General features: G+C 47.6%; 1 protein-coding gene and 1 non-coding gene across 2 annotated transcripts; one reads left to right on the top strand and one right to left on the bottom strand.

Annotated features, from left to right (window-relative positions):
* The first annotated feature begins 3,852 nt into the window (after positions 1 to 3,852).
* On the top strand, positions 3,853 to 11,640 carry LOC108941300 (L-lactate dehydrogenase B chain-like). Its single transcript, XM_018764039.2, has 7 exons — positions 3,853 to 3,990; positions 4,886 to 5,003; positions 7,385 to 7,558; positions 8,246 to 8,419; positions 9,121 to 9,238; positions 9,597 to 9,720; positions 10,640 to 11,640. Exons 1-7 carry the CDS (start codon positions 3,862 to 3,864, stop codon positions 10,802 to 10,804), a joined length of 1,002 nt encoding a protein of 333 aa, XP_018619555.1. The 5' UTR covers positions 3,853 to 3,861; the 3' UTR covers positions 10,805 to 11,640.
* LOC114911948 (5S ribosomal RNA) lies at positions 10,066 to 10,184 on the bottom strand. The gene has a single exon (XR_003798011.1). It is a non-coding gene; the product is annotated as a 5S ribosomal RNA (ribosomal RNA).
* Positions 11,641 to 11,911: the final 271 nt, after the last annotated feature.

Genomic DNA, 11,911 nt, shown 5'->3' with positions numbered 1-11,911 from the left:
GGACGATAGGTCACCGTGAAACGGAACCTGGTGAAGAACATGGCCCACCGCGCCTGTCTGGAATTGAGCCTCTTTGCCTTCTGCAGATACTCCAGGTTCCGGTGATCAGTTAACACTAAGAATGGGTGCGTAGCCCCCTCTAACCAATGTCTCCACTCTTCTAAGGCCATCTTTATGGCTAAGAGCTCCCTGTTTCCTACATCATAATTCTGTTCAGTAGGCGACATCTTGTGTGAGAAATACGCACATGGATAGAGCTTCAGGGGACTTCCCTGGCGCTGTGAGAGCACTGCCCCTACCCCGGCCTCAGATGCATCAACCTCCACAATAAAGGGCAGTTTGGGATCAGGGTGCTTCAGGATTGGGGCAGAAGTAAAACGCTTCTTTAGGTCTTCAAAGGCCTGACTCGCCTCAGGAGTCCAGGTCAGGCGCCTAGGGGCTCCTTTTAACAGAGCAGTCAACGGGGCTGCAACGGAACTGAAGTTCCTTATGAAGCGCCTATAGAAATTCGCAAAACCTAGGAACCGTTGCAGGTCCTTTACTGTCTTTGGCTGGGGCCATGACCAGGTACTCATAATGGCCGAGGGCGGTGCTAAAGGCGGTCTTCCACTCATCCCCTTCCCTAACGCGAATCAGGTTATATGCGCTCCTAAGGTCCAGTTTAGTAAAGATGGTAGCACCGGAAACCTGTTCGAGGGCCGACGTGATAAGAGGCAAGGGGTGCGGGTACTTCACAGTAATGGCATTTAGCCCCCGATAATCAATACAGGGGCGCAAACCCCCGTCCTTTTTCTCAACAAAGAAAAAGCCAGCGGAAGCTGGAGAGGTAGACGGCCGGATGAATCCGGCTTCTAGTGCCTCCGTTATATAAGCCTCCATTGCCTGATGTTCAGGTTGAGAAAGAGGGTATACCCGCCCCCTAGGGGGTGTAGTGCCCGAAAAAAGATCTATAGCACAATCCCAAGGTCTATGAGGAGGCAGTTCTGCAGCCTTGTGTTTGCTAAACACCGCCACTAGATCTGCATACTCCCTTGGAAGCTGCAGGGGCAGATCTGCATTAGGGCTCTCTATGGATGTGGAGTTACAAGATGTCTCCAGGTGTTCGGGACACTGCTGTCCCCAAGACAGCAGTTTCCCCTCCCTCCAAGAGATAATAGGGTCATGGGTGCATAACCATGGATATCCCAAAATAATGGGGTTATCAGGGGACTTAATCAGATAGAACCATATCTGTTCCTTATGGAGTGGCCCTACCTGCATAGTAACGGGCTCTGTGCGCTGCTCTACACGCCCCGACCCGATTGGAGCGCCATCAATAGCTTTAACAGCCAGGGGTTTGGGGCATCGGGCACAGGGCAAGCCCCAGGACGCGGCCATATCATGATCCATGAAATTCCCTGCAGCGCCACTGTCTACCATAGCTTCCGTCTGCTGCTGCTGGAAACCCCAGGATACTGTAACTGGTAATGTCAACAGGGAGGTATGGAGAGATACATCACTCACCAGTAAGTCGGTCCGTTGGGATCCACGGGGTGGCCGCACTGGACAGGAAACCTGCACGTGATCCGCAGCTCCACAGTAAAAGCACAAGCGTTGCAGAAAACGGCGCCTCCTTTCCTCCTCTGTCAAACGCCCGTTACTGAGTCGTATTATTCCCTGTCTGACGCACTGTTCTTCGAGCCCTGCACAGCTGACAAGGTTGCGTGCTTGAGCCGGCTCACTGTCCACAGGGCTGTAGGGCACCTGCTGCCCTGGCGGCGTCGGGGTCCGGCTGGAACCGGAGTTGCTCCGGTAATCCGGCGAGAACTCCTGAGAGAGTGGTCTTGACAATCGGGGGCTGGATGTCTTCTCCACTGGAGACCTGGAACGCACCTGAAAACTCTTGGTGCTGGGGAAGAACTGTCTCTCTGTCTTTCTGTCTGGGCTAGGGGGTGGCTCTGGAGAGTAGGGCCCTGGGAACAGAGAGGCTGGACTGGAGATTGAGTATTCTGTGTAATTCTGGTTCTCACCTCTACTACCTTGCAAAGCCTCCGGGAAGGGAACGGACAGCTGCTCAGTAGCGCTGATCCCATTGGTCTGCACAGGGCTCGTGGGCTCCGCGCGAGGACCCGAGGAAGCATAAAGACGATCAAAAAGACATGTCCGCCAATCATCATGCGTTTGCGAACTGGTCGGATCGGCGCCCCGCCCACCGTGACTGAGGAGTCGTGTCAACTGCTCCAACTGATCTGTGAGGCGGCTAGCGGCGTTTGCGCAAACCAGGAGCCGTTCTTGGTTCGCCTCTGTCAGATCCGCCAGCTCACGCCATTCCGCTGAAGTCATATTAGCAGGCGGATTCTTCTGTAGCGTCCGGACGGGAGTCCGACACGGACGCGCGTTGCTATTACGTCCAAACACAGACGAAATATATAATGACTTCACGTGCAGTGTGAGGTTAGACGTGTACGGTGAGTATTGTAAGACACTCGGTGGAAGTGAAACAAGAAACACGAGACCAGGAAACACACACGGTGTTGGAACTACGGTGAACAGTGAAACGCTAATCTGTGAGTCTGACCGCAACCCTGAGACGTGACGAAATACCGGACAGGAACGATGGACCAGGACTGAAGAACAAGAGGCAGGAACTGACGGGACGGGCACTCGGGACTGGAACATGCACACCTAGAAAACAAACTGAGGGAACAAGAGACTACCAATCGCCAACGAAGCACAAGAGAACTGCTGATTAAGAATCCGCGACTAGTTCTGCTCCGCTGGCTCCTTTTATACCTCCATGTCCTACGAGACTGTGAGGTGATAGGTGAGCGTTAGCTAGCGGCACTGAGTGGCGCCGCCTCTGACCAGGAGGGGCAGTGACCCCGTGGGATGTGACAGGAAGCACCTAGGAGATTCCAAGACAGTAAGTATCCAAGAATAACGACTGTGGGCTCCTCCTGTACGCTGAGTTTATTTTCCCGCAATAAAAATGAGCGGATTATTTTATTTAAAAATGAGCTGCCGATCGCAGCCCTAACGAGATGGTTGGTGCGAGGGGATCAAGCCCTAAGTTCGTGCTGTAATATTCATGTGCAGTATAACTGCATTAAGAAGTATGGCTAATAAATAATATTCTTGGCCCCTAGCCTAGTTTCCATGATCTCATAGGTTTAAACGTTGCTCGAAATTCTGAGCTCTGCTTTGAAAATGTGCATTTTCGTGCAAACATAAATAATATGTACAGTCACAGTGTGTTCAGTATCAGTCAGTGTGTAGGGGTGTGTGTGTTAACACCATCCCTTAGTGCGAGTAATTCGTAGCACTGCGAAGAAATGCCCAGTTGGGTAGAAATAAAGGTCAAATCACAGCTCTGCTAGTGGAACTGGGAGATGGGAGAACTACAGTGAATTACCCTGTTTGGTCCGGAGGGATGGTGGATACCCACAAGTAGGGAGCACGTATCTAGGCAGGAGTGGGAAACCCATCCTGAAAACTTATATATATGTGGTAGAAAAGTCTCCCAGACACAGTCATCTTTAGATAGCAGGCCACTGGAGTGAGAAAGGAGGGTGACAAGAAGCCTTTCGACACCTGAGATCTCTTAGACGCAAGACAGCGGGTACAGATACAGAAACACAGGTGGAGCAACAGCTGAGGATGAACAGTGTGTGAAGAATATGAGGTCGCAGTGAAGTCACTATCAATAGTGTCTTGAGAAGTGATACGCCAGTATTGCGGGGACTCGTGAGGCTGGACTGCCCGCCCCTCCCCAAGGTACCTCTGTAATGCGTCTTCGAGAATAACGGAGTGTGCTTTGCTTCAGTGCTATATACACAGACAAGATTATTAACACCTAATATTTTGTAGGCATTGAGGAAGGCAATGGCCGTGCTGAGAGAGAGGCTTCTCCTGGAGGTAACCCCTGTGATGGTACCCGAGACAAAGGCCAAGGTGACAGTTGTGGGCGTTGGCCAGGTTGGCATGGCCTGTGCTTTCAGTATCTTGCAGTTGGTGAGTTCAGAGGACATCCGTCAAGGCAGATAAAGGTGTAAAGTTCATACTTTACTGCCGCTTTTTGTGTTTTCATCTGTCTGATACGGATACTTACTAGATTTTAATTTTCTCTGGGAAAAAAATTCTTTTTGGTTTTCTTAAAGTCATAAAATAAGTACATTGGATTTAACAATGAAATAAATGTCAAACTTTTTGTAGACTGGAATTTTATTGCTGAATATGCATAACCCTGTCATAACACATTAATTATAAAACGGAATAAATTAGTCTCCAAAGAATGTAATTTTATTTAAAAAGTCATTTACATACATTCATATATAATACAATTGAAATATAACTGTAACACAACATAAAAGGCCTATTGTGATTATTATTCAACCCATAAAACCAAAATCTACAATGAGAGTAAAAAGAAAATGCATAAGTTCACCCAAAGTACATATTATACTGTATTATCTATTAGTCAATTTGTTTACTGTATTACCTGCTTAAACTGTTTAATTTTCTATTTTTATACTTAAGTGTTTGTGTTTTATATTGTTGTCTAAAGAACTCAGGGAGTACCACTATAATTTCATTGCACTGCATAGCAGTACAATGACAATAAAGTCTTCAGTTCAATTTACACACACACACAGTCCGAAACTGCTTGTCCCAAGTGGGGTCGCGGCAGACCGGAGTCTAACCCGGCAACACAGGGCGTAAAGCTGGAAGGAGAGGGGACACACCCAGGATGGGACGCCAGTCCATCACGAGGCACCCCAAGCGGGACTCAAACCCCAGACCCACCAGAGAGCGGGACCCGGCCAAACCTGCTGCGCCACCACACCCCATCAGTTCAATTCAATTCAATTCAATTCAACGCAATAATCTCTCTGCCCTTAATAATTAGAGTATTGCAGATGATGTCACCCTCATTGACACAATGGAGGACAAACTGAGAGGGGAGGTCCTGGATCTGCAGCATGGCAGTCTCTTTCTGAAGACCGCCAAGATACGAGCAGCAAAAGGTACCCTGGAGAATTCCCTTAAAGAGAGCCCAACGTCTTCGCAACCGTACACTCTTACCACCAGCGTAGCACGTATAATTCTTGCTCTAATTATAAGCCAAGATTTACTTTGCAGGAATCAATAAAAGAAAATAACAGAATGGCCTTGATGAACATGTCCATCCATACATTTTTATTAATTGCTTGTCTAATTTAGTAATGCAGAGGTCTGGAGTCTATTTTGGAAGCGCAGGGCACGAGGCAGGGTGCATCCTGGATGGGGTGCCAGTCCATTGCAGTAATGTAACATGGTGTACCGGAGAAGTACTACAAGCAGAACTTGTTTCATTTGCTCATTGTGAAATGAGAGGTAAAAAAATCATTTTTTAGTCATTACCAAAGCTTGTCACTGCAAGTAAGAATCTCAGTAAATGATGCATTTTTTGGTTGATCCTGTACATTTTGTATATTATATTCTCCCGTCATTATGATGGACATTGAGTCGATTCCGACTCATAGCAACCGCTCACGTGGTTTCCAACGGAAGAGAGGAACAGAAGCGGTTTGCCAGTGCCGTGTGCTCTGCATCTCTGGTGGGTGTAAACATGGGGAGAACCCCACACCCACTAAGCACCTTAACAGCTGTCAAACACAGGCTGTACCAGCTGTGCCACCATGTCCCCTCTGTCTTTATACATAGTTAAAAAAGTGTACCTGTGAGTTGTAGAAAATCCTCTCCTCAAAAATTGTGTTGGTTTTATGGCTTCTTCTTAATTAGAACTGGAAAAAGTAAAGGGTGAGACACATAAGGTGGTGTTTGTCTCTGAGCGGAAAACCTGCGAGAGCCCAGGAGACACAGGAGGTCCAAGTTTCAGTCCCCCGGTAGCAGACGGGTGAGCAGCAAGAGCCGGCGAGTGCGAGAGCAGGAGGCACAGAGAGCTCGTCTCGGTTCCCAGGGTGCATCTCCCAGCCAGCACGACAGCTGTTGTTGTGCAGAGAGACGGACCGGAGGAAGGAGGGATACGCAGACATCACCTGAAAATAGAGCAGCGAGACCTCAGTCTTGTCACCTTGTCCTTGAAGGAAGTCTTAAGTCATCCAGCATTTAATATCAGATATGCGGATGGAGATTGCCGAGATACGTAAATACTTCAAGTTCAAGTTTCAAGTTTATTGTCATAGATACAAGTACCATGTACATGTATCGTGAAAATTTTCCTGAATGCTTCTCCGCAGACTATGGACAAGGACGACAGAAATACTGCACAAACAAAACAGCGTCAATGACAGTAAATAAGAATAGCAGCAATGACAGCAATAACAATAAATAATGGTAACAGTAGTAACAATAATGGTAACAGTCAGAGAACTCAGAACGAGAGAATGGGGATGCTTGAAGTGACAGTGTAATTTACCAATGTGCTTGGGTGGAGCAGTCCAACTCTAGTTACTAAAGGTGGCACATTGCTTAGAGTTGTATAGCCTTACAGCAGTGGGGTAAAAGCTGTTCCTGTACCTAGCTGTGCGGGTTCGAATAGACCTAAGCCGTGTTGCAGATGGCAGGGAAGAGACAAATGCCCGTGCGGGGTGGCTATGATCTCTTATGATGCGCATCGTCTTTCCGAGGCAGCGTGTGGCGTAGGTGTCCTCGACTGCCGGTAGCTGTGTGCCGATGAGTTCCCAAGCCGTTTTGACCACCCTCTGTAGGGTTTTCTTGTCCTGCACGGAGCAGCTGCCAAACCAGGACGTAATACACCCTGCGAGGACGGACTCCACAGCACACCTGTAGAAAGTGGTGAGGACCGTAGTGGGCATCCTGGCTTTCTTCAGACGCCTGAGGAAGTGGAGGTGTCGATGGGCCTTTTTGATGGTCGATGCTGTGGCTCAGTCCATGTGAGTTTGTCAGTGAGGGTGACCCTGAGGAATTTGAAGCTGTTGAACCTCTCTACCACGTCCCCTCCTACGTAGATGGGTGCCTGAGCCGTAACCTGTTTCCTGAAGTCAATCACCAGCTCCTTAGTTTTACCAGCATTTAGAGACAGGTTGTCCTTGCACCGCTCTGCCAGGAGCCTCACCTCCTCTCCGTAGGCCGTCTCATCGTTGTTGGTGATCAGATCCACAGTGGTGGTATCGTCAGCAAACTTTATGATGGTGCTGGAGCTGTGACTGGCCACACAGTCATGTGTGAACAAGGAGTATAGCACTGGGCTCAGGACGCTTCCCTGTGGAGTGCCAGCGTTGAGGATCAGTGGGGAGGAGGTGTTTGGTTCACTGTGTTGGAAAAGTAAAGCAGAAATGATTAACTTCATCTGTTGTGGAGACTGTGTTGTTTCTTATATGTTGGCCACGATCACCGTGCGCCACAACGTTGGCCACAACCGCAAGCTTGTGTCTTCCCTCAGACTACTCAGAGACTGCCAACTCCAAGCTGTGCATCATCACGGCGGGGGTGCGTCAGCGGGAGGGGGAAAGCCGTTTGGATCTGGTCCACAGGAATGTGGAGGTGTTCAAACAGATCGTTCCGCAGCTGGCCCGGCACAGCCCCGATGCCGTTCTGCTCGTGGTGTCCAATCCAGGTGAACTGCTCGGACTGCTCCGCCTGCATTACTGGAAGGTTTTTATTTTTTTCTGAACGTAGCAGGGTTTGTGAAGATGGGTATTTTACATTTTTTTTTTTTTCCAGTCTCAAAGTTTTCGTCATAAACTTTGTCACTGCTTCACCACAAGTTGCAGCATCACCGCTTGATTAATATATGGAATTTTAAATCCGCTGGTTAACCGAATTTCAGGTGCTGTATAGTCTCTTGGGTGTTCATATTTTCATTGCATTGATCGAAATGTTGATGAATTATTCACGGAAAGTAAAAAGCCAGTTCTGCCAGTTTTTTTACAGGCCATTTACCCGTTTACGGAAATGACGCTGAATGGCAGATGAAATAAACTGGCTGGACAGTCAAAGTGTTCTGAGTTCAGCCTCGTTAGATTGATTATTCATCCTTATCGCGTTTTGTGCAAAACACATTATTTTTCATCGACTTAACGCTCCTGTGCATTTCACACAGGCGTGATGTGCTTCCAGTTTATACTTTTACATTTTAAGAAAAAAACTAGTGTATAATCTGCATAATTAATTGACAGTGATTTTGTGAAGGAAGGGTGTAAACTCTTTCCACGGCCACGGAGATCACTGGCCGAGAAGTTTGGCTTTCTCGCGCTGTTCGTGCGTGTGTGTTGTCCTGACCTGGTCCGTGGCGCTCATGCAGTGGACATCCTGACCTATGTGGCCTGGAAGCTGAGTGGGTTTCCCCGGGAGCGGGTCATTGGCAGCGGTACCAACCTGGACTCGGCACGTTTCCGCTTCCTGCTGGCAGAGAAGCTCAAGATAAGCCCCAGCAGTGTGCACGGCCACATCATAGGAGAACACGGGGACTCCAGTGGTGAGTTGCCCCGCTGCATCCTCTGCAACACTGCTTCCGCATGTATTGCTGTGTTCCTGAAAGGTGCAGAATTCACAAAAAATGATTAAACCCTATATAAGATGCACAGTGAAATATTTCAGTCCCTTTCCAGACTCGCTCTTGATCATTCTTTCAGCCTTTTCCCTCGTGCTTAAAATGGACTCTGAACCAGCTGATTGCTCAACAAATAATGATGTGACCAGGAAGCCCAAGTTTGAAGAACTCATTTTCTCTGACTCTTTTCGTTAGACAAGTCAACCCAGAACAGGTCGTTCTCAGACAGGTTGTGTATGTGTTGTACTAACCTCGAGAGCAGGGCGCCAGCAGTGAAAGAGTCTTCCTTCTCTGCACCCCCGCTCAAAGTTTGATGTTATCCATCTCAAGCAGAACACGTTATTTTTCTGTTTAATTCTAGCCATTCTTGATAACTTTGCAAATCCCACTTTATGGGAAATGTAACGTTTTTTTTTGTTTTTTGTCAGCTTGCTTTATGAAGGTTTGTCTACTCTTCCCTTTTGGACTTGTATGATTAGCTTTCTGTGGCACCATGTAGTATTCTGTTTGTTGAAAGATGTCCATATTTATTACTTTGAAGTTGCTCGAAGGTGTGGAAGGGAATGTAACGCAGACCGTGCTTCGCTCGGCCGATGAGCCCCTCGCACTTCCTCTCTTTCACACAGTGGCGGTGTGGAGTGGGGCCAATGTGGCCGGGGTGCGTCTGCAGTCCTTAGGTCCTGACACCAAGGCACAGCAAGACTCAGAGGGTTTGCTGGAGATACACCGGAAAGTAGTGGACAGGTAGGGTGGATCTTGTTGATCCGCTACGTGTTTTGCTGCAAAACATCCTGATATTAGAAATGAGTCGCGTGACTTTTGACCTCATCGTTGCAGACCTCGGTGAGACGATAAACAATACACAAAACAAGTGGCCGCTGCCTCCAGGACACAGAGAGTTGTAGGGTTTATAGAGTTTATATTGTGCGAGTTGACAGTCGAGTGTGATTAATGAGACATTGGGAAAATGAATAGCTTCCTTCTGAAGAATATGTGATGTGTGGTTCCCACAGCTGACAAGTGTATTTACAGATGCGGAGTGCAATTCCAAACACTTTAATGCGATGCTTGTTGAATGCTGAGTGGTTGTGCGTGTTTGCAGTGCATATGAGGTCATCAGACTGAAGGGCTATACTTCCTGGGCTATCGGGCTGAGTGTGTCCAACCTTGCACAGTCCATCCTGAAGAACCTCAGGACGGTCCAGGCAGTGTCCACCCTGGTCCAGGTAAGCCATCTGGCCAAGACAGAGGAAGTGAGCTGCTTAGGCATTCACTTTTTCCGTGAATGTATCGCACTGATATTGTCCTATCATCACACTGGAAATGGGAGAGACCAAAGGCTATGGAGAACACACACACACACACATTTTCAGAACCGCTTGTCCCTTACGGGGTCACGGGGAACCGGAGCCTACCCGGTAACACAGGGCGTAAGGCCGGAGGGGGAGGGGACACACCCAGGACGGGACGCCAGTCCGCCGCAAGGCACCCCAAGTGGGACTCGAACCCCAGACCCACTGGAGAGCAGGACTGCGGTCCAACCCACTGCCCCACCGCACCCCCTTAAGGAGAGCTTACGGCACCTGGTATTCCCAGGCGGTCTCCCATCCAAGTACTAACCGGGCCCGACCCGGCTAGACTTCCGAGATCGGACGAGATCGGGCGTATTCAGGGCGGTACGGCCGTAAGCACTATGGAGAACACCAGTGGAATATCCAGTATCAGCTCATGCATTATTAGTCAGGGACAGTGGGTGTTATTTTTGGTTTCATATTGCATGATAATACATCTGGAACAAGATTATATATTTTTATTGTCGTACGACATTCTATGCCTGTTACGCTGCCCTGAAAGTTTTATATGCCGTGGTTACCATGATGGTACTGTTGTGAATGGTTGTAGGGTTGTTTTCAGACCACGTGCAAAAAAAAATTCGGTTCAGAATCAATTCAATGCAGTCAGTTCAGTTGATCTGCCCGGAAAGAGTGAGATATCCGTTCTGTTGTTTATGTGGCCAGCTACAATTAGGACAGGACAGAAAAAGAAAACGCGATATTTAAAATGGAATGATGCCGTTCAAGCAATGACAATACGAAGCTTCCGTTGAATTTGCTTGTGCCTCTGTGTGCGGGTGCGTGTCCTCAGGGTCTCCATGGGATCAGTGAGGAAGTGTTCCTGAGTTTGCCCTGTGTGCTGGGCTCAGCTGGGGTGTGTGGCGTGCTCAACCAGCCCTTGAAAGAAGCGGAGACCCAGCGTCTGCAGCGCAGCGCCCAAACCCTCTGGAACGTTCAGAGGAAGCTGACCCTCTGACCGCCAGGATGAGGACCAAGGCAGAGAATAGAATGGGTCACATGTGATAAGCACATGACATTGCTGAATATAGCAACGAGCAGAACATTGTGAACCGTTAATACTACATTTGGTGCTCTACTTGGTTTTATACTGTTTGAATTTTTGGAAAATTTTTTTTAAATTAGCATAAATGATTAGTATAGCTAAACTTAGTACCATTACACTATTTGTGGTTTTAGTCTGTGGCATTGTATAACATGCAGATGTTAGTGTAATTAAATACACTTCACATAGATATATGCAATGAACAACAGAGGTAATTACTTCTTTAATAAAACTATACAGTCCAAGCACACCGGATTTTGATTTTGTTGATCACTAAGAATTAAAATAATGTTAAATTTGAAATATGTTGTAAACTATAGCTGCTTTGAATCTATAATCGTAATCATAGTGCGATGTCGTATGTTTCACTTTCAGTGTCAATGTGTTATTGAGATGATTAATTCTATATCGTTACATTTGACCGATGTTGCGATGAAGGTTTGAGGTTGGAAGAGGACTATAGATACTAGGCCCTAATGTTAAGCTGGAAACTTAAACGTGTAACTGCTACAGCGTTTTAGATTTGCTCTACAGTTTCATCACCAGGTTTTGTGTTGCACAAAAGAGTGAAATGACCGAGTGGCATTTCCCGGACTGATCGCACCCTCGGTGCTGTGCCGGGACTGTCGGATCAGCGTGTTGCTAAGTGTCACCCAGCTCGCTTACATGGCTCTCGTGTTGTGCTGTACGTGAGATACTTGCCTGATATCTCTTCTCTTGTGAGTAATAAAATAATAAAGGTACCCTAAGTTGCTCTCTGTTGTGTGCAGTTTTCTTGTACTGTCAAAGGAATGAGTGTCATGAGGAAGCTTTACGGCTGAACCGCCACAAGTTCACAGATAACTAAGGGCTTGTTAACTTATTTTAGACAAATTATAATAGGGTTTTGAGAGGCCATCACTGTCTGTTTATGACTGAGTTGTGCTTAATTAGTTAGGTGAATCTTAGTCTCTGTTGAGTTTGCATGGGTTTCCTCCAGCTGCTCTGGTTTCCTCTCACATTCCAGAAACACGTGCTTCA

Source organism: Scleropages formosus, chromosome 11 (genome assembly GCF_900964775.1).
Source record: "Scleropages formosus chromosome 11, fSclFor1.1, whole genome shotgun sequence".
Taxonomy (NCBI): Eukaryota; Metazoa; Chordata; class Actinopteri; order Osteoglossiformes; family Osteoglossidae; genus Scleropages; species Scleropages formosus.
This window is presented reverse-complemented; position numbering and strand designations above follow the sequence as displayed.

What these genes read in the sequence shown, in the direction of transcription:
- LOC108941300 (XM_018764039.2), top strand. Translation starts at nt 3,862, where the DNA reads ATGGCCGTGCTGAGAGAGAGGCTTCTCCTGGAGGTAACCCCTGTGATG. An exon ending in AGAACACGGGGACTCCAGTG is followed by an intron (nt 8,420 to 9,120) that starts GTGAGTTGCCCC and finishes TCTTTCACACAG; the next exon opens with TGGCGGTGTGGAGTGGGGCC. An exon ending in CAGTGTCCACCCTGGTCCAG is followed by an intron (nt 9,721 to 10,639) that starts GTAAGCCATCTG and finishes GCGTGTCCTCAG; the next exon opens with GGTCTCCATGGGATCAGTGA.